General features: G+C 42.1%; 1 protein-coding gene across 9 annotated transcripts in view; it reads right to left on the bottom strand.

Annotated features, from left to right (window-relative positions):
- Positions 1 to 22,037, bottom strand: part of ofd1 (OFD1 centriole and centriolar satellite protein) — a 107,347-nt gene that overhangs the window by 29,615 nt on the left and 55,695 nt on the right. For all 9 annotated transcript variants that reach the window (XR_011886349.1, XM_072260676.1, XM_072260670.1 and 6 more), the window contains 2 exons: positions 9,904 to 10,048; positions 6,664 to 6,761 (listed from right to left, as the gene is read on the bottom strand). Coding sequence is in view for 8 of the 9 variants with exons in the window: in XM_072260676.1 (XP_072116777.1) it covers positions 6,664 to 6,761; positions 9,904 to 10,048 (243 nt within the window). In the remaining variant the exon portion in view is untranslated. The remainder of the gene's footprint in view (positions 1 to 6,663; positions 6,762 to 9,903; positions 10,049 to 22,037) is intronic.

Below are 22,037 nucleotides of genomic sequence, written 5' to 3'. Positions count from 1 at the left end.
CTAGGGAAGTAGGGAGAGAGGTTGGCTGGATGTTTTGGAGGATTTGACAACCTTCCATGGTTCAGCAGCTGCTGGTGGACTCCAGAGGAGTAATACTGAGGTGATAAACATTAATAATTTATGTTAAGCTTCAGTTTTCCTAAAAATAATGCTGACATATTGATCAAACAGGTGGATGAAAAAATTCCAAGTAGCCAACAATAGACTAGAAATGCTGAGAGGCTGCCTGAGGCTTGTGCAAAAAGGAATAGATGCCTTCATGGGGAAATATGCTGAAATATCTCCCCAATGATTCTATATAACCACAAAAGTGGAATTCACAACAAGATAATTCAATAAAGGGAACAGGGAGAACTAATATTTTCAACTCTTAAGTTAAACAATGAAAACATAAATACTACTTTGCTGTAGAACATGGAAATAATATGGCTGAGAAGGCGGCACTGTAATATAATTAGCAGACAGCATGATACAAGGACAGATTATACCTCCAAAAATGGCTCAACAAGAGACTCAGATAAGAGGAAGATGGATAAAACTAGATGGATTCACTGTCTCTTCTGTTCTTGGACGTTGACTGTAACTGATACAGTGACTGGGAAGAGAAACATGCTTTTGGGACACTTTTAAAATTATGCTATAACAGCAGTTGGGAAAGGGAAAAATGTAAAGATCCAGAGGCCAAACTTCCAAATGATATTTTGTTGCAAACAATATGGATTCCCAAACTAGCTTACAGTGGTGAATCAATCAATTGTTCAAGAGTAGCCAAAAGGCTTTTGGAGGGAATAAAGTAGCAAAATGCAGACTGTAAGACAGCAGGAAGTTCCCAAGGAATACTTCAAGTCCATAGAGGAAGGCAAGTTCAAGTTCATTGTCATCTGCAACCCAATGGAACAACATTCCTCCAGACCACAGTGCACCCACAAAACATAACACACACAGGACATAAACAACATGTTACCATAATTAAGTTAATAAAATATAATTTGAAAAGAATATAGCACAGGTAAACAGGAAACGGCCCACTGATCTAATGATGGGACCTTGGTAGTGGCAGGTTATTCATTAGTCTCACAGACTGAGACTGTAAGAAGAAGCTGTTACGCAGTCTGATGGTTCTAGTCCTGATGCTTCTGTACCCATTTCCCAATGGCAGTGGTTCAGAGATTGTGGGCTGGGTGGCGGGGGTCCTCAACACTGCTTTGGGCCCTTCTCCTGGTAAATGTCACAAATAGAGGGGGAAGTAGACCCCAGTGATCCTGTTGCCTGTTTAAGCTATCCATAATAGGGTCTTGCAGTCCAGTGTTTTGCAGTTTCCTTACCACACAATGATGAAGCCAGATAGGGCACTCTCAATGCTGCTCCTGTAGAAACTTGTTAGAAGGGGGGCAGGGAGCCTTACTCGCCTCAGACTCCACAGAAAGTGTAGCCTCTGCTGCCTCCTTAACTAGTGTTGAGAGTCCAGGTTAGATCATCTGTTATGTGCACACCAATGAATTATGTGCTCTTCACTCTCTCCACAGCAGAGCCATTGATGTGCAATGGAGAGTGGTTGACTTGTGCCTTCATGAAGTCCACAATCATCTCTTTTGTCTTGTCTACATTGCTCTCACACCATTTGAGAAGTTTCGCTACCTCCTCTCCGTATGCCAACTCATTGTCGTTGATGAGGCCAACCACTGTAATATCATCAACGAACTCGATGATGCAGTTTGAGATGAATCTGACAGTGTAGTCATGAGTCAGCAGTGTGAACAGCAACAAGCTGGGGTACATCAGTGCTCAGCATGATGGATCTTGAGATATTGATGTCACCTCAGACTGACTGGGGATCTTTCTGCTAAGAAGTCCAAGATCCAGTTACAGAAAGAGGTGTTGAGTACCAACGAGGACAGTTTACCCTGAGGGATAATACACCAGGCTGAAGTCGACGAACAGCAGCCTGGCATATGAGATATCATTTTCTAGGTGGAACAGGATGGAGTAGAGGGCGGAGGTTATAGCATCATTAATGCACGTTTGAGTGGTAGGCGAACTGGAAAGGGACCAATGTAGCTGGAAGATGGCATTTTATATGATCCATTACTAGCCACTCAAAGTACTTAATGATTGTTGAAGTAAGTGTCACTAGGCAGTAATCATTTAGGCCAGTTACCATTGCGCTCTTAGACATCAGCATGATGGTGGCTGCCTTGAAGCCTACCGGGACAGTGGACTATTGCAAAGAGATGTTACAGATGTCCGTTACGACCTCAGTTAGCTAATCTGCACAATCCTTCAGCAAGTCTGGCCCTGCAGCTTTGCTTGAGTTTGCTCTGGCTAGGATCCTCCTCCTCCTAACCTAAGCTGCGGCCTCAGAGGGTGCCTTCCCCTCGGCGGGGTGGGGGGGGGGGGGTCTATCCTCGATGTCACATCATTCAATGCATCAAATTGTGCATTATCCTGATCCCTAAGCAGTGTACAAACCTCTGCAGTCAATTATGGTTTCTCATTTTCCCTGGTAGTGTAGTGTTTAATCACGGTAACTTTCTCAATGCATTTTCCTATGTAGCCAGTCACCGATCCCACATATTCATCAATGTTAATGTAACGATCGCAAGTAACCACCTCCCTGAATATGCTCCAATCTGTGCTTTCAAAGCAGTCCTGTAACGCTGAGGTGGCACCTTCTGGCCAGGTCCTGATCTCCCTGTAAACTGGTTGGACTCTTTTAACCAGCGGTCTATATGCAGGGATTAGCAAAATGGATATGTGGTCTGAGTATCTAAGCCAAGTGCAAAGGACAGCCTTCTAGACTCTCTCCTCTGGTTGCGAAGTTGACATGCTGTTAGAACTTTGGCAGGACTGTTTTTAAGCTGGATGATTGAAGTCACCAGCAACAATGAAGACACCATCAGGGCGAGTTGCTCTGTGGTTGCATGGCACTGTAGAGCTCCTGCAGCATTTCCCCAGTGCTAGAAAGTTCGTGAACCCTGCAGAATTTTCTCTATTTCTCCATAAATATGATCAGATCTTCACATATGTCCAAAAGCTAGAAAGAGAACCCAATTAAATAAATAACATAAAACATTATAATTGTTCATTTATTTATTGAGAAAAATGATCCAATATTACACGTATTTGTTAGAGAAAGGATGAGAACCTTTGCTTTCAGTAATAGGTGTGACTCCCTTGTACAACAAAAACTTCAACAACACATTTCCAGTAACTGTTGATCAGTCAGTCAGTCCTGCACAGAGGCTTGAGAAATTTTAGGCCATTTCTCCTTACAAAACTGCTTTAACTCTGGGATGTTGGTGGACTTCCTTGCATGAACTGCTTGCTTGGCTCTTATAGGACATTTCTATAGGATTAAAGTCAAGACCAACTCAGCCATTCCAAAACAAGAATTTTCTTTTTTTAAAAAAACAACCATTCTGTTGTTGATTTACTCTAGTCTTTCAAATCATTGTCTTGTTGCATATCCAACTTCTACTAACCTTCAGGAGATGGACTACTACCCTGACATTCTCCTGTAAAATGTCTTGATACAATTTTGAAATCATTGTTCCCTGAATGATTGTAAGCTGTCCAGGCCTTGAGGTGGCAAAGCAGCCCCAAACCATGAGGCTTGTCCAGTCTTGGCCCAAAATGTCAGCAGGCACAGCTGCTGCCTGGCCTGCTGAGTTCCTCCAAATTTTGTATGTGTTGCTGGAAATTTCCAACAATTGCAGATTTTCTCTTTTTTGTGCCAAAACCATGATGCTCCTTCCACCATGCTTCACAGTTGGGATGAGATTTTGGTGTTGGTCTGCAGTGCCCTTTTTCCTCCAAACATAGCAATCTGCATTTCTGCCAATAAGTTCAACTTTTGTCTCATCTGTCCACAGAACACTGTCCCAGAGGTGTTGTACAACATTCAGGTCGTCTTTTACAAATTTGAGACGTGCAGCAATAATTTTTTTTTGGAGAACAGCTGTTTCCTTCAGGGTCCTGACGAAGGGTCTCGGCCTGAAACGTCGACTGTACCTCTTCCTAGAGATGCTGCCTGGCCTGCTGCGTTCACCAGCAACTTTGACAATAACATTGGATCATTTTTCTCAATAAATAAATGAAGTATAATGCTTTTGTGTTATTTATTTAATTGGGTACTCTACTTTTAGGACTTATGTGATCACAATGTAGGTCATATGCAGAAATAGAAATTCTACAGCGTTCACAAACTTTCTAGCACCACTGTATATGGCTTTTATAGGAGTTTCATATACCTGATTGGATCCACAGTGGTTTAAACGACCTAGAAAACAACTAATGAAGAACAGTGTGAATGAACACCACTAGATTGGGAAGAAGGCAGGGAGGGTGAGGGATGACAAGGGGTTGCAAAGCAACATGGATTATCAAATCTGGTTAAAGGAAGATAGCCAAGAAAAGAGGTAATGTAGCCTGCCTTTTCAGATAGATAGGCTAGGTATAACAGTCTTAGAAGTTAGGTATACAGCTGTCCCCCGCTTTTCAAACATTCGCTTTACGAAACCCCACTGTTACGAAAGACCTATAATAGTACCCTGTTTTCGCTTTCAGAAGGTGTTTTCACTGTTACGAAGAAAGGCAGCGCATGATAAAAAATCAGCGCGCGATAAAAGGCAGCACGCACCCCGAGCAGCGCTCTACCTCGGATTTGGAACGGTATTGCTTAAACACGAGCCTGTGAGCAGCTGTTTGCAAGATGAGTTCTAAGGTGTCGGAAAAGCCTGAAAGAGCTCGTAAGGATGTTACACTTAGCGTAAAATTAGACGTAATTAAGCGTTTCGATCGTGGTGAACGAAGCAAGGACAAAGTGAGTTTGGCTTGTGGAAGCTGACGAAGATGATGTTGAAGAGGTTTTGGCATCCCATGACCAAGAACTGATAGATGAAGAGCTGATGCAATTGGAAGAGGAAAGGATGACAATCGAAACCGAATGCAGTAGCGAAAGTGAAGTCGTCCAGGAACTGAACGTGAAGCAACTGCGTGAGATTTTTGCTGCAATGATAAAGTACGACTTTAATTTTGAAAGGGTACGTAGGTTTAGGGGATATTTGCAGGATGTTTTGAGTCCTTACAAACAACTGTGTGATAGAAAAATGCTTGATGCTCAGCAGTCAAGCAAGCCTTCCACATCAGCCACAGCAGACAACGAACCTTGACCATCGACATCGAGGTGGGCAGTCATAAGAGAAGATGAGCTGCCTGCCCTGATCGATGATGAGATGACACCCTCGTGTCCCACCACCCCAATACCCGGGCCCCGGACAGATACTGTACCGATTCGTGGAGAATGCAGCGGTAGCCGGGAGGCACACAGCACATCTTTAAGAAAAAAGCCGAAATAAGCATGCTAATTAATTAGGTGCCGCCTAGCACGTAAGTGTTGGCCCAGATCAGAGGCGATGCAATCCGCAATCGCCTCTGATCTGCGCCGACATTTACTTGCCGGATGGCACCTAATTAATTAGCATGTATATTTCGGCTTTTCTCTTAAAGATGTGCTGTGTGTTTCTCGGCTACCCCCCGCGTGCTTCGCGGCAATGTATCAATCGGCGGCCTGGAGGGTGGGGGCCACTGCACCACCCCAACCTGCGACAACTCAGTCTAACACACCATCAGTGTGCTCGATGTCTTCCCAATTCCCGTGATACTACACTGTACATACATTATTTCTACTTTATATAGGCTGTGTATTTTTACATGTTATTTGGTAGATTTGGCAGCTTCATAGTTTAAAGGTTACTGGAGAGCGCGTTTATGCCAACAGCGCTTGCGTGAGATTTTCTGCCAAGAGCGCTTGCGTGAGATTTTCGCTACGGAGATCTGTGCAGGCAATCGTTGTAGAGAAGTATTTCTACTTTATATAGGCTGTGTATTTATCATATCATTCCTGCTTTGACTATATGTTACTGTTATTTTAGGTTTTGTGTGTTATTTGGCATGATTTGATAGGTTATTTTTGGGTCTGTGAACGCTCACAAGATTTTTCCATATGAATAAATGGTAATTGCTTCTTCACTTTACGACATTTCGGCTTACGAACCATTTCACAGGAACGCTGTACCTTCGGATGGCGGGGGAAACCTGTAATGTGTAATGGTCTTAGAAGTTTACGAAGATTTGGCATGATATCTATAACTTTAATAAACTTCTACAGATGGAGAGTATATGACTGGTTGCATCAATGCCTGGTATGAAAACACCAATGCTGTTGAACAGAAAAGCCTGCAAAGGTAGTGGTTATAGGCCAGTGTGTCACTGATAAAACCCATTTACAAGGAGTGCAGTTGCAAGAAAGCAGCATCCATCATCAAGAGCCCCCACCATTCAATAGTTTTACTAGAATGGTAGACGATGCATACATCATCCAGTTATTCATAAACAGAAAAGTTATTTGAATTCACAAGCTTCAAGTCTTCACCAGTTGTCCCTTCCTTCCCCTTGTTATGGTTACTTAATTTAAGTAACTCACCTGGCTTCTCATTGCACTTATGTTGAGTGGCTGTAATTTTAAATATTAACTTTTTTTGTTTTAATTTCAGCTCATCAAGTGTGCATTTCCAGATATCACATTCACATTTCAAGCTCCAGAGTTATCTGTCAAATTCCACAGACTAAGTCAGTACTTCCTTAGCCAAATACTCAACTTACCAATTTCACAATGATTATCTGGTTGATCAAGCAGTTCTTCGAACCTTGGAGGTGTTGAAGGCATAGACAAGGGATCATCAACCTGATCATTTTCTGACCTGCAAGTTAAATAGAAAGAAAAATAACAAGGAGATATTCTCTGCTATTAAACTATAAACATGTTACCAAAAAAAGGTTAAAAATTATTTTGATCTTTTCCATTACAAGATTGTGTTAAAATAATCATGAACAAATGGTGCTTGCTTTAGTTTAAAGAAAACAATTTGAACTGCCTTCAAAATAAAATCTCAGATAATTAAAGGATATGAATCCCCAATTAAGAGTAAGTTTACATGTTGAATGCTAGTGCATTTTACTGTAGTGCGGTAAGCCTTGGTATCAATCTCCTCTACTCTAGATACTGAATCTAGAAACAGAATATATAAAGCAGAACTCCATATATCTTAAGGATGAATATCAAATACAACATTTTATCAACTGGGCCAATAAATACGATCCTTAAATTCAGAAGAATGAGAGGAGATCTTATAGAAACATAAAATTATGAAAGAGATAGATAAGACAGGCAGGAAAGTTATTTCCACTGGTAGGTGAACTAGAACTAGGGGGCACAGCCTCAAGATTCAGGGGAGTAGATTTAGGACAGAGATGAGGAGGAACTGTTTTTCCCAGAGTGGTGAATCTATGGAATTCTCTGCCCAATGAAGCAGTGGAGGATACCCCAATAAATTTATTTAAGACAAGGTTGGATAAATTTTTGCATAGAAGGGGAATTAAGGGCTATGGGGCAAAGGCAGGTAGGTGGAGAAGAGTCCATGGCCAGATCAGCCATGATCTTATTGAATTGCGGAACAGGCTCAATGGGCCAGATGGCCTACTCCTGCTCCTATTTCTTATGTTCATAGGGAAATAGTCTGTTTTGCACTTTGCCTTTGAAATGCAAAGAAATCATTAAAATATGACTGTAACATTTGATACAATGGGTATATCATCAGGGATACAAACATCACAACACCTTTATGGTGTAACAGTAAAGAGAAAAGCTCTGCACTGTTTCCTTAAAAGTTGTTAAAATTTTCTGGTGGTCAGAAATGTCTGTGGTACAAAGGCTCCTGCAAAGAATGCTTTGGGTGTCAAACAAATGAAACTGCAGCTGTATACAATCTGATGTATAAAATACCAAAATAATTTAATTTTTGAAGGTTTTAAAACTATTGAGTATGAAGTGTTCCACATAGGTCACTGGTTAAAGTAATAATAAAAAGGTAGCAGTTTTATTTTTACCTGCGCGAAAATCAAAACATGGATGTCAAAATACACAAGCAATAAATAAATTTCTTATTTGTGTCACTGTACTACTAATATCAAATTAAATCATGAAAATTCAGGAAGCTTTCTCACTGATAAAATTGAGTGAAGTGTCTAAATTCCATTTGTTTACTTATGAAGATGCAGCCTATGAGTACTGTTTATTATTTAACTGCCACCCATTTCATCTCCTATGCATTGCCATTTTGAGTGGAAGGAGGAAAATCAGAAGAGAATCAAATGGCAGCAATTTGTTTTTTTGTGAAAGAGAAATCGAATTTCACAGATTTGCTAGATTTGTTAAGGACCTAACAAATGGGGTAGATAAAAAGTAACCTGTAGATGTGAAGTAATAGATTTCTTGAAGACTTTTAATTTTGCAAAAGGTTCCTGGACAAAATAAGAACAGAGTAATATGAGAAAGAACATGGGACTGGCTAACTAACAGAAAACAGTCTGTTAAGTTAAATAGGTAATTTTCAAACTTCCAAACAGTAACCAACCTATGAGGTGCCATGAATATCTATGCTAGGTTTGTAACTGCTTTAATCAACGTTAATGACTTGGACACAGAACACAGAGCATGCAAAGCCTCTGCAGATTAAGTGAGTAAGCAAGTGGGAAATTATGAGGTCATCCAATTCAAAGGACTGAAACAAAACTTTTTTTATAAATAGACTGAGATTAGAAAATGTGGTGGTATAAATCTCCAAATGCATGAAAGGCAAAGGATCACTATGTAGATGCAGCAAGTAATTCGAAAAGCTAATGAAATGCTCTCCTTTATTGAAAAGCATGGGTACAGAGAATAAAAGAAAGGATATTTTGCCTCAACTTCACAGGGTAATGGACAGACCGTACCTGGATTATCAAATCAGCACTGGCCTCCATTTTTAAGGAATAATATTTTGCATTGGACACAGTGCAGATAAGATTCACTCCTTTAATTCTGAGACAAAAGAGTTGGTTGAGCAGGCTCAGTCTACACCCGCTGGATTTTTAGAATGAGACATAACATTACGAGGATGATTCCTGGAATGCAGGGGCTAACATATGAGGAGCGTCTGTCGGCTCTTGGATTGTATTTATTAGAGTATAGAAGAATGAGAGGGGATCTCATAGAAACGTTTTGAATGTTGAAAGGGTTGGACAGAGTAGATGTGGAAAGGTTGTTTCCCTTGGTGGGTGAGTCCAGGACAAGAGGCCATAGTCTTAGAATTAGAGGGTACCCAGTTAAAACAGAGATGAGGAGAAATTTTTTTAGCCAGAGGGTCGTGGATTTGTGGAATTCGTTGCCACATATGGCTGTAGAGGCCCGATCATTGAGGGTATTTAAGGAAGAGATTGACAGGTATCTAATTAGTCAGGGTATCAAGGGATATGGGGAAAAAGCCGGAAATTGGAACTAGATGGGTGAATAGTTTAGCTCATGGGGGAGCTGCGGAGCAGACTCAATGGACCGAATAGCCTACTTCTGCTCCTTTGTCTTGTGATCTTGTGAACCTTAATGAAATATAAAAGACTACTCTGAGGCTGGCAGGGTGTATGCCAGGAGTATGTTCCCTTACAATAGGTATTAGAAAAAGGTGAGCATTGTTTCAGAGATGGGCTCACCCATTTCTGATACAGACTAGGAGTTTCTTCTCCCAGAGCCCCATGGCTTCTGGAATTCTCCACCCTGGACATCTGTGAAGGTGGAGTTATTGAATATGCTTAAGGCAGAAACTAATAGTTTTGAACTACAAGGGAGTCAAGGGGACAGCACAGAGAAGTAGAAACAAGGCTAAGGTTAGATCAGCCACTATCTATTGATTGGCTGAGCAGACTCTAGAACCCCATTAACCACCTCCTGCTCCGGTTCCTTGTGTTCATTTTGGATTTCCTAAACAATTAAGTATTTAGAAACAGCTATTTAAGAGTCTGGATTTTTACCTTTCATTTTCTCCACAGATGATAGATAAAGGACGGTTTGCATTACTGACATCTGAACTGCCATGGGATTGTACCTCATTGGTTGCAATTGGTTCTTGATGTTCAGATACACTGGGAACACAGACCAGAAATGACCCATCCTCACCTTTTTGAAAAACAAACTTGTTAAAATGGGCATGTACCAATGTACAGAAAAAAAACTTGTTTTGCATACTATTCATACAGAACAATTCATTACAACAGTGCATTGAGGTAGTACAAGATAAAATAATTACTGAATAAAGAGTTATAATTACAGAGAAAATGCAGTACAGGTAGACAATACAGTGCAAGGTCATAACAAGGTAGGTTGAGCGATCGAAGGGAACTATACACCAGTCAAAGAACAGTGGGATAGAAACTATCCTTAAGCAAAGCACACAAAGTGATGGAATAACTTGGCAGGTCCGGCAGCATCCATGGAGGGGTAGAAACAGTGAACATTTCAGCTGAGATTCTGCTGGTAAATGTTTTCAAGCTTTTATATCTTCTACCCAATGAGTACAAGGAGAAAAGAGAACATCTATGCTGTCTGCTTTCTCTAGGCGGTGAGAAGTGTACACGGAGTCAATGAGGGAAGGCCTGATTCCATGTACTGAGCTGTGTCTACACTCTCCCCACGGGCAGAGCAGTGATGCTTTCTATGGGGCATCAATAAAAATTGGTGATGGTCGAAAAGGAAGTTGAGGCATTGGCAACCTTTCTTGGCCATGGCATCAACATGTTTGGACCAGGGCAGGCCACCTTGAAGCTCTCAATCCTGAATAACTCAGCAACATTGATATAAAGAGGAAGTCCATGTCTAAACCTTCTGTTTTGCTGATATTGAGAGAGAGAGAGAGAGAGACTGTTGCCACTAGGCTCCTATCTCCCACCTGTTACTCTGGTGTGTGGTTATTTGAGATATGGTCCACTACAGTATTATCATCTGCAAACTTGTAGATGGAGTTAGAGAAGAATTTCTCACATTCGTGAGCATACAGAGAGCAAAGGGTTAAACACACAGCTTAGTAGGGCACCAATGTTGAGAATAAGTTTGGTGGAGGTGTTGATACCTATCCTTAGTAATTGTGGTCTGTTGGACAGGAAGTCAAAGATCTAGTTCAAAACAGAGTTAAGTCCCAGATCTAGGAAGTTGGAAATGAGTTTACTTGGAAGGCTGTGCTGTAGTCAATAAATAAGAGTCTATCATAGGTGTTTTTACTATCAAGATGGTCTAGAAGTGAGTGAAGGACATGGAAGATGGTATCTATTATAGAATTGCTTTGGCTCTTTGCTAGTTGTCTGGGAGACTGGCTGGTGTGTGCCATGACCACCTGCAAGAAACATGCTAATTCAGATGCATATATTAACACACACACGTATGTCATTATGCATATTGGTACCAATGACATACAATACTGTACAAAAGTCTTAGGCACATATATATAGCTAGGGCAACTGAGACTTTTGCACAGCCCTATAGCACTGTGTATACTGCTGCCGCTAAAAACAACACGTTTCATGACATTTGTGAGAGATGATAAACCTGATTCTGATATAGGTCTCTATTGCAGACTGAGAGTGGGAAGGTGGCAGTGAGAGAGGAATTATAGTTGGGGAAAAAGGGAAAGAGAGTGGGGAGGGAGAGGGAAGCACCAGAGAGACATTCTGTAATGATCAATAAACCAATTGTTTGGAATCAAACCAATTGCTTGGTTTCTCGGGACTAGATATTCCTATGCAACTGCTACTTCTTTTCTGCCACGTCCTGTACCACTCCTGCAGTGCTCTATCCTCGCCATTCCCAACATCCTTTTCTGCCACGTCCTGTACCACTCCTGCAGTGCTCTATCCTCGCCATTCCCAACATCCTTTTCTGCCACGTCCCGCACCACTCCTGCAGTGCTCTATCCTCGCCATTCCCAACATCCTTTTCTGCCACGTCCCGCACCACTCCTGCAGTGCTCTATCCTCGCCATTCCCAACATCCTTTTCTGCCACGTCCCGCACCACTCCTGCAGTGCTCTATCCTCACCATTCCCAACATCCTTTTCTGCCACGTCCCGTACCACTCCTGCAGTGCTCTATCCTCACCATTCCCAACATCCTTTTCTGCCACGTCCCGCACCACTCCTGCAGTGCTCTATCCTCGCCATTCCCAACATCCTTTTCTGCCACGTCCCATACCACTCCTGCAGTGCTCTATCCTCGCCATTCCCAACATCCTTTTCTGCTACGTCCCGTACCACTCCTGCAGTGCACTATCCTCACCATTCCCAACATTCTTTTCTGCCACGTCCCGCACCACTCCTGCAGTGCTCTATCCTCACCATTCCCAACATCCTTTTCTGCCACGTCCCATACCACTCCTGCAGTGCTCTATCCTCGCCATTCCCAACATCCTTTTCTGCTACGTCCCGTACCACTCCTGCAGTGCTCTATCCTCACCATTCCCAACATCCTTTTCTGCCACGTCCCGTACCACTCCTGCAGTGCTCTATCCTCGCCATTCCCAACATCCTTTTCTGCTACGTCCCGTACCACTCCTGCAGTGCTCTATCCTCACCATTCCCAACATCCTTTTCTGCTACGTCCCATACCACTCCTGCAGTGCACTATCCTCACCATTCCCAACATCCTTTTCTGCCACGTCCCATACCACTCCTGCAGTGCTCTATCCTCGCCATTCCCAACATCCTTTTCTGCTACGTCCCATACCACTCCTGCAGTGCACTATCCTCACCATTCCCAACATCCTTTTCTGCCACGTCCCCTACCACTCCTGCAGTGCTCTATCCTCGCCATTCCCAACATCCTTTTCTGCTACGTCCCATACCACTCCTGCAGTGCACTATCCTCACCATTCCCAACATCCTTTTCTGCTACGTCCCGTACCACTCCTGCAGTGCACTATCCTCACCATTCCCAACATCCTTTTCTGCCACGTCCCGTACCACTCCTGCAGTGCACTATCCTCGCCATTCCCAACATCCTTTTCTGCTACGTCCCGTACCACTCCTGCAGTGCACTATCCTCACCATTCCCAACATCCTTTTCTGCCACGTCCCGTACCACTCCTGCAGTGCACTATCCTCACCATTCCCAACATCCTTTTCTGCTACGTCCCGTACCACTCCTGCAGTGCACTATCCTCACCATTCCCAACATTCTTTTCTGCCACGTCCCGCACCACTCCTGCAGTGCTCTATCCTCACCATTCCCAACATCCTTTTCTGCCACGTCCCGTACCACTCCTGCAGTGCTCTATCCTCGCCATTCCCAACATCCTTTTCTGCCACGTCCCGTACCACTCCTGCAGTGCTCTATCCTCACCATTCCCAACATCCTTTTCTGCCACGTCCCGTACCACTCCTGCAGTGCTCTATCCTCGCCATTCCCAACATCCTTTTCTGCTACGTCCCGTACCACTCCTGCAGTGCTCTATCCTCACCATTCCCAACATCCTTTTCTGCTACGTCCCATACCACTCCTGCAGTGCACTATCCTCACCATTCCCAACATCCTTTTCTGCCACGTCCCATACCACTCCTGCAGTGCTCTATCCTCGCCATTCCCAACATCCTTTTCTGCTACGTCCCATACCACTCCTGCAGTGCACTATCCTCACCATTCCCAACATCCTTTTCTGCCACGTCCCCTACCACTCCTGCAGTGCTCTATCCTCGCCATTCCCAACATCCTTTTCTGCTACGTCCCGTACCACTCCTGCAGTGCACTATCCTCACCATTCCCAACATTCTTTTCTGCCACGTCCCGCACCACTCCTGCAGTGCTCTATCCTCACCATTCCCAACATCCTTTTCTGCCACGTCCCGTACCACTCCTGCAGTGCTCTATCCTCGCCATTCCCAACATCCTTTTCTGCTACGTCCCGTACCACTCCTGCAGTGCTCTATCCTCACCATTCCCAACATCCTTTTCTGCCACGTCCCGTACCACTCCTGCAGTGCTCTATCCTCGCCATTCCCAACATCCTTTTCTGCTACGTCCCGTACCACTCCTGCAGTGCACTATCCTCACCATTCCCAACATCCTTTTCTGCCACGTCCCGCACCACTCCTGCAGTGCTCTATCCTCACCATTCCCAACATCCTTTGCTCCCGCCACATTGATAAACTCGCTCTCTGCTTCACCTTGACAAATACAGTACTGTGCAAAAGTCGTAGGTACCCTAGCTATGTACAGTGCCTATTAACAAGTACACACTGCTCTTGAAAGTTTTCATATTTTGTTGTTTTACAATATTGAATCACAGTGGGTATAATTTGGCAATTTTTGACAATGAACAACAGAAAAAGACTCTTTCGTGTCAAAGTGAAATAGATCTCTATGAAGTGATCTAAATTAATTACAAATATAAAACACAAAATAATTGATTGCTTTAAGTATTCACCCCCTTTAATAAGACACAGCAAATGATCACTGGTGTAGCCAACTGGTTTTAGAAATCACATTAGTTAAATGGAGATCACCCTTGTGCAGTCAAGGTGTTTCAATTGATTGTAGTAAAAGTGCACCTGTATCTGGAAGGTCCAGCTACTGGTGAGTCAGTATCCAGGCAAAAACTACACCATGAAGACAAAAGAAAACTCCAAGCAACTCCATGAAAAGGTTATTTAAAAGCACAAGTCAGGAGAGAAATACAAGAAAATTACCAAGTCCCTGAATATTCCTTGGAGTACAGTTGTCAATTATCAAGAAATGAAAGAATATGGCACAACTGTAAATCTGCCTGTAGCAGGCTGTCCTCAAAAACTGAGTGACCATGTAAGTACAGGACTACTGAAGGAGGCTACCAACTCTGGAGGAGTTACAAGCTTCAGTGGCTGAGATGGGAGAGACTGGGGACAACTGTTCCCCAGGTGCTTCACCAGTCACAGCTTTATTGGAGAGTGACAAAGAGAAAACCACCTGTTGAAAAAAACACATGAAATCTCATCTGGAGTTTGCCAAAAGGCATGTGGAGACTCTGAAGCAGATGGAAGAAGGTTCTGTGGTCTGATTAAACCAAAATCGAGCTTTTTGATCATCAGACTAAACGCCATGTTTGGTGTAAGCCAAACACCTCACATCATCAAAAACAAACCATCCCTACTGTGAAGTATGGTGGTGGCTGTATCATGCTGTGGGGATACTTCACTGCAGCAGGACCTGGAAGGCTTATGAAGGTAGAGGATAAAATGAATGCAGCAAAATGCAGGGAAATCCTAGAGGAAAACCTGATGCAGTCTGCAAGAGAACTGCGACTTAGAAGAAGATTTGTTTTCCAGCAAGACAATGACCCCAAACATAAAGCTGAAGCTACACAGGAGTGACTTAAAAACAACAAAGTTCGTGTCCTGGAGCGGCCAAGTCACAGTCCAGTCCTCAATCCCATTGAGAATTTGTGGCTGGACTTGAAAAGGGCTGTTCACTCATGATCCCAATGCAATCTGACAGAGCTTGAGCAGTTTTGTAAAGAATGGGGAGAAATTGCAGTGTCCAGATGTACAAAGCTGATAGAGACTTATCCACACAGACTAAAGGCCGTAATTGCTGCCAAATGTGCATCTACTAAATACTGACTTAAAGAGGGTGAGTAATTATGCAATCAACTATTTTGTGATTAATAATCGTAATAAATTTAGACTAATTTGTAGAAATTTGTTTTCACGTTGACACAAAAATCTTTTCTGTTGATCAGTGTCAAAAAAGCCAAATTAAATCCATGTAAAACAGTAAAACATGAAAATCTCCAAGGGAGGTGAATACTTTTTATAGGCACTGTATATGAGCCTAAGACATTTGCACAGTACTGTAAGCAGGAAAAGGAATGAACTCCTGAAGAGAGAATACACGGAGCCAAGTAGGAATGTGAAAGCAAGACCACAAGGGGTGTAGTCTCTGGAATGCTGCCTGTGCTACACACCAGTGAGGTTAAGAATTGGATGCTTTAGCAGATGAATGTGTGGCTGAAGAATTCGTGTGGGGGCAAAGTTTCACATTTCTGGATCATTCTGGGGAAGGTATGACCTAAACAAAATGGATGGCTTACACCTGAACTTGAGGTGTAAAAATTGTAACGAACAGTAAGGAACAGATCAGGTGGCAGACTTTGGAAAGGTGAAAAATAAACAACAGGTTGTTGTCACAGGGGACTTGAACTTCTTTAATAGAGATCGGCACCTTCTTAGTGCAAAAGGTTTGGACGGGCGGAAATGGTTAGATGAGTTCAGGAAGGATTCCTGGCTCAATACAAAGCACTGAAAAAGTGTTCAGCCCCCACAATTATGTTCACATTTTACTGTCTCATTTTCTAAATTTAAAATATATTGAAGTAGGACATTTTGAGCTAATCTACAAAACAATGTGCATCATGTCAAATCAAAACAAAAATTCCAAAACCCATCAACAATAAAAAAATAAAACCAAAGTTGAAAAATAATTCTTCCTCTTTCTAATTACTACTCTACCTTCAACAGGTGCAATACTGTACATTACCTTCAGAACTCATCCTGGTTGATGTAGAAAATTGGAGGATCACCTGTTTTCAATGAATTCATTAAAAATAAATATAACTTTCTCTGTAAGGCCCAACAGCATAGTGGATCTTCAACAGACCAAACCAAAATGAAGACAAAACATTCAAGACAATCAGGGAAATGATAATAGAAGTGCATATCTGTGGAATGGTACAAGACCATCTCAAAGACATTGAATATATGTCAGAGCTCAGTGCAGTCTGTCATGAAAAAGTATGAAATCACAGCCACACTGCCTAGTTCAGGCCACCCCTCTAAACTTAGCCGCCGGAGAAGAGAGGCTACTGTAACTGTAAAGTCAACAGTCCCTCTGAGTGAGCTGCAGAAGTCACTGGCTGCAAATGGAGATGAAATTCATGGCTCCACAATCTCTAATGCAGGGGTTCTTAACCTTGGGTCTGTGGACTAATTCCAGGGTGTCCATGAACTTGGATGGGGAAAAAAATTCACATCTTTACTTTTACTAAACTCTAACTGAAATTTAGCATTTCATTCAATTATGAATATAGGTAACAAACCACAGTAATATTAGCAGTACCAGTGGACTTTGTCACTAATAGAAATCACAGATATTTTCATTTCACATTACAGTTGTTACAAATACCTCAAAATATCGTTCACAGCACAGTCATCACTACTCCAAAATTACAGTATTTATTAGACCTGCTGCTAGATCAAATGTGATTGCAGTTCCCCTGTCTGCAGACACTCGTGTGATGCAGCCAGCCAACAATCAAGCAGCCCTGCAATTGGATGTCCAACATGACAATTCATGTTGCTTTGACAAAGACCATCTTAATGTTCTTATTCAAACTGAGCAACAACAGCCTTCATGCTGATACATCTTTAAAACAAAAAAATTTTAATTTGCCTATATTTTAAATGTATAGTCTTGTTATTTAATGCATTAATAAAGAACACATTACTGTATCACAATTTTAAAATATTTTGATAACTGTATTTCAACATAATTGGTTTCTCTTGTAGTCCTATTTTATTTTATATCCTTAAATATGCTATTCTGAGAAGGGTCTGTAGGCTTCACCGGACTGACAAAGGTGTCAATGGCATAAAAAAAGATTAAGAACCCCTACTCTAGAGCCTTGCACAAAAATGGTACTTATGGAAGACTGGCAAGGCAAAAACTGTCTTTTAAAAAAAGCATATCCTTGCCTGACAAGACTTTGCAAAGTGTTACTTAGAAGATCCTGTAAAGATGTGATAGAAGGTCTTGTGTCAGATAAGACTAAGTGGAACTCTTTGACCTCAACACTGAGCAGTACACGTAGCATAAATGTAATACTGTGCATCAGCCAGGTAACAACCACCCTATTGTAAAGTATGGTGGAGGTAGCATCATGCTGTGGGAATGTATTTCAGCAGCAGGGACTGGAAATCTGGCCAGGATTGATGAGAAGATGAATGCTGTTAAATACAGAAAGATCCTGAATAAAAACCTGCTAGCCTCTGCCAGAAAGCTTAAACTGGGAAGGAGTTCATCTTTCAGCAGGACAGCAAACCGAAGCACACTGCCAGAGCAACCATGGAGTGGCTTCAAGTGAAGAAAATTGATGGCCTTGAGTGGCCCTGTCAGAGTTCTGATCTTAACCCAATCAAACATCTCTGGCAAGATCTCAAGAATGTTGTCCACCGCCACTACCCAGATAACCTGGAACAGCTTCAGCAATTTTGCAAAGAATGGGCAAATCTTGCTCCATCAAATTGTGCAAAGCAAATAGAGGCTTATCCAAAAAGACTACTGGCTGGAACAGCTGCGAGGGGTGGTTCAACTAAGTACTTTTGAACTGCTGACATTTCTGTTTTTGAAGGTTTAGTTTTCATGTTTTACAATTTTCCTTTTTTTGTACCGGAGCTCTATTATGAAAAAAGGAGCATGCAATTCACAAATAAAAATTCTCAGTTACATTGATTAAAATCCCTGGTTATAAGATTCATTTATGTGAAAAAATAGTTGGGGGACTAAATACTTTTTCAAGGCACTGTTATGTAGGGGAGAGGTCATATTAGATTTGGTATTCAGCAATGAACCAGGTCAGATGGAAGATCTCTCAGGTGAGATAAGGTGAGGTATATATTTAATCGGGGAAGGTGAACTATAATGCTATTAGACAGGAACTGGGGAGCATAAAATAGGAACACTAGACTGAGGGAAATGCACAACAGAAAAAGTGCAGGTTGCTCAGGGAGTACTTGCTGGGGTTCTGGTTAGACTTGTCCCATTGAGACAGGGAAATGATGGTGGGGTGAGGGAACCATGGTTACAAGAGATGTGGAATGTCTCATCATGAGGAAGAAAGAACCTTATTTAAGGTTTAGGAAGCAAGGATCAGACAGGGATAGTCTGTAAAGTTATAATGTAGCCAGGAAGGAGCTGAAAAATGAACTTGGAGCTAAAATGGGACATGAGAAGGCCTTGGAGACTAGAATTAGGGAAAGCCCCAAGGCATTCTACACATCTGTGAGGAACAGGAGGATGGCCAGAGTGAGGATAGAACTGATCAGAGATAGCAGAGGAAACATGTGCCTGGAGTTGGAGGAGGTAGGGAAGGTGTGAAATGAGTACTTTGCTTCAGTATTCACCAGCAAGAGGGACCTTGACCATTGTGAGGACATCGTAAAATAGGCTGATATGCTTGAACATATTGCGTTAAGAAAGAGGATGTGCTAGAACTTTTGAAAAACATTAGGATAGTTAAGTCCCCAGGACCAGACCGGATAGACCGCAGGTTACTATGGAAAGTCAGGGAAGAAGGTGCTGCACTGTTGGCAATGATCTTTGCGTCCAGATGGGCTACTGGAATGGTACCAGATGATTGGAGGGTGGCAGATGTTAGTCCTTTGATCAAGAAAGGGAGTAGGGATAACCTGGGAATTACAGACCAATCAGCCTTACTTCAGTGATGGGCAAATTACTGGAGATGATTCCTAGAGACAGGATTTACAAGTATTTGGAAAAGCATAGCTTGATTAGGGATAATCAGCATGACTTTATAAGGAGCAGGTCATGTTTCACGAGCCTGAATGAATTTTTTGAGGATGTGACAAAGCATATTGATGAAGGTAGAGTTATGGATGTGGTGTATATGGATTTCAGTAAGTCATTTGAAAAGGTTCCCCATGATGGGCACAGGCAGAAAGTCATGAGGCATGGAAGCGTGTGTGTGTGTGTGTGTGTGTGTGTGTGTGTGTGTGTGTGTGTGTGTGTGTGTGTGTGTGTGTGTGTATACACAGAATTGGCCTGTCCATTGAAGGCAGAGATGTTATGTCTTAATGTAGCACGCTCAAGCATATCAGCCTATTTTAACTATGTCCTCACAATCGTCAAGGTCCCTCTCGCTGGTGAATACTGAAGCAAAGTACTCATTTCACACCTCCCCTACCTCCAACTCCAGGCACACGTTTCCTCTACAATGTCTGATCTTCCAGGAGATTGGTGACTTGTGGTGATCCAGAGGGATTTGCTCTGGGACCCCTGATTTTTGTGATTTTTATAAATTACTTGGATAAGGAAGTAGAAGGGTTGGTTAGTAAGTTTGCAGAAGGCACAAAGGCTGTTAGAGCTGTGGATAGTGGAGGGTTGTTATAGGTTGCAATGGGACTTTGACAGGATACAGGGTTTGGCTGAGAAGTAACAGATAGCATTCAACCCAGAAAAGTGTGAAATAATTCATTACGGAAGGTTGAATTTAAAGGCAGAATACAATCGGTGCGTTCTTGCCAGTGTGGGGGAACACGTCTATTGATTCCTCAAAGTTGATAGGGTTATTAAGACGACGTATAATGTGTTGTCCTTCATTAGTTGGTTGCATAGAAAACTGGTTTGAAAGAAAATGTCCTATAGAATCCAGGGAGAACTTGTTAGATAGATGCAAAATTGTCTCTGAGGTAGAAAGCACAGAGTGGTGCTTGGAAGTTGTTTCTTGAAATGGAGGCCAGCAACTAGCAGTGTGCTGCTGGGGGCTGGTTTTGGGAGCTTTGTCATTTATATGAATGATGCGATGCAAATGAACAAGTTTTAAACAGTAAGTTTACGAAGTTACAAAATTTGTTGGTGTTTGGTGATAATGAAGAAGGTTATCGTAGATTAAAAGGGTATCTTGATCAGTTGGGGAAATAGGCTGAGGAGTAGCAAATGGATTTCAATTTAGAAAAGTGTGAGGCGATGCATTTTTATAAAGTCAATGAATGTTAGGGCACTAGGGAATGTAATGGAACAGAGGGACCTAGGAGTACAAGTGCACAGTTCATTGAAAGCAGTGTCACAGGTAGACAGGGTGGTAAAGAGGGCAATTAGCACACTGGCCTTTATCAGTCAGGGTTCTAAGTATAGGAATTGGAACAAAACGTTGGTGAGGCCTTGGAACATACAAGAATGTGGGGCAGGCTTAAAGAAATGCTTAAAATCATGAGAGGCACAAATAAGGTAGATAGTAACATTTGATTCCCAGGATAGGGAGAGGTAGTATAGATTCAGGGTGAGAGGGAAAAGATTTAAAAGGGACTTGATGGGCAACTTTTTTTATGTAGAGAGTGGTGAGTATTTGGAACAAGCTGCTAGAGGACTTGGTTCAGGCAGGTACAAGAGTATAATTTAAGAAATACTTGGGTACATTTGGGGCAGGGCTTAGAGGGATATGGGGCAAACACAGGAAATTAGATGGACGGCTGGTTGGCATGGACTCAAATGGGCACAAGGACCTGTATCCATGCTGTATTGCTCTATGACTCTAAGATCAAAGGGTTGGAGGCAGTTTTTTTTCCCTTAATGACAAGAGATCAAAGTAATAAAAACATGCATAGTTCAAAGGCATAGAAAATATTCTGATAAATGAGAAGGATAGATGGTAGAATCCAAGGAGAATTGATGAGAATGTGGGGATAATAAATAAAATAAATGGGTCATTATACCACAGGCACATTGGTTGAAGGGCCTGTTTCTGTGCTGAATGATTCAATCTTATTTCAGCTAGGTATACAGGAGTTTAAAGTAAAAGGAAATGCTTGTGAGGGGATATAGAAACACAACTGAATTGTGCAGAGTGATAGGGATGGGATAAGATTTGATAACTTTAGCTTGGATCCAGATATTGTTCCATAAAAGAAAAAGTTAGTTGAGTACCACACAATTGGGAGTGTGGTAGAGGCTGTACTGCAAAACCTTCTGAACTATTGGGAACAATGCAATTCTTAAGGGATTGTTAAATAACACAAAATCATCACTTCTACACAGGTACTTCAATAAGCTAGAAAGGAAAGATAGCAAGCACCAACACCTATACGATCATCTACAAGTTTTATTGATATTCAGAATACCCCTAAACCCCTAAATGGTACTATGACATTACCCTCACTATAAAATCCAGAGTGGTTCAAGATGATAGTTCATTTCCACTTTTTCAGAATTATCGGGGGAAATCAGCATTAAATCCTGGCCTTGCCACAAACTAATTAAACACAATTTAAGTGAATGGGTAGATTTAAGAACTTGCAGAGCCAAAGAAATGGAGCCAAGGCTCAGAATCATATTCTCTTCACCATTTACACCCCAGA

The sequence above is a fragment of the Mobula birostris genome, chromosome 6, assembly GCF_030028105.1.
Source record: "Mobula birostris isolate sMobBir1 chromosome 6, sMobBir1.hap1, whole genome shotgun sequence".
Lineage (NCBI taxonomy): Eukaryota > Metazoa > Chordata > Chondrichthyes > Myliobatiformes > Myliobatidae > Mobula > Mobula birostris.
Note: the sequence above shows the minus strand (reverse complement) of the source record. Positions and strands in the feature narration are given on the sequence as shown.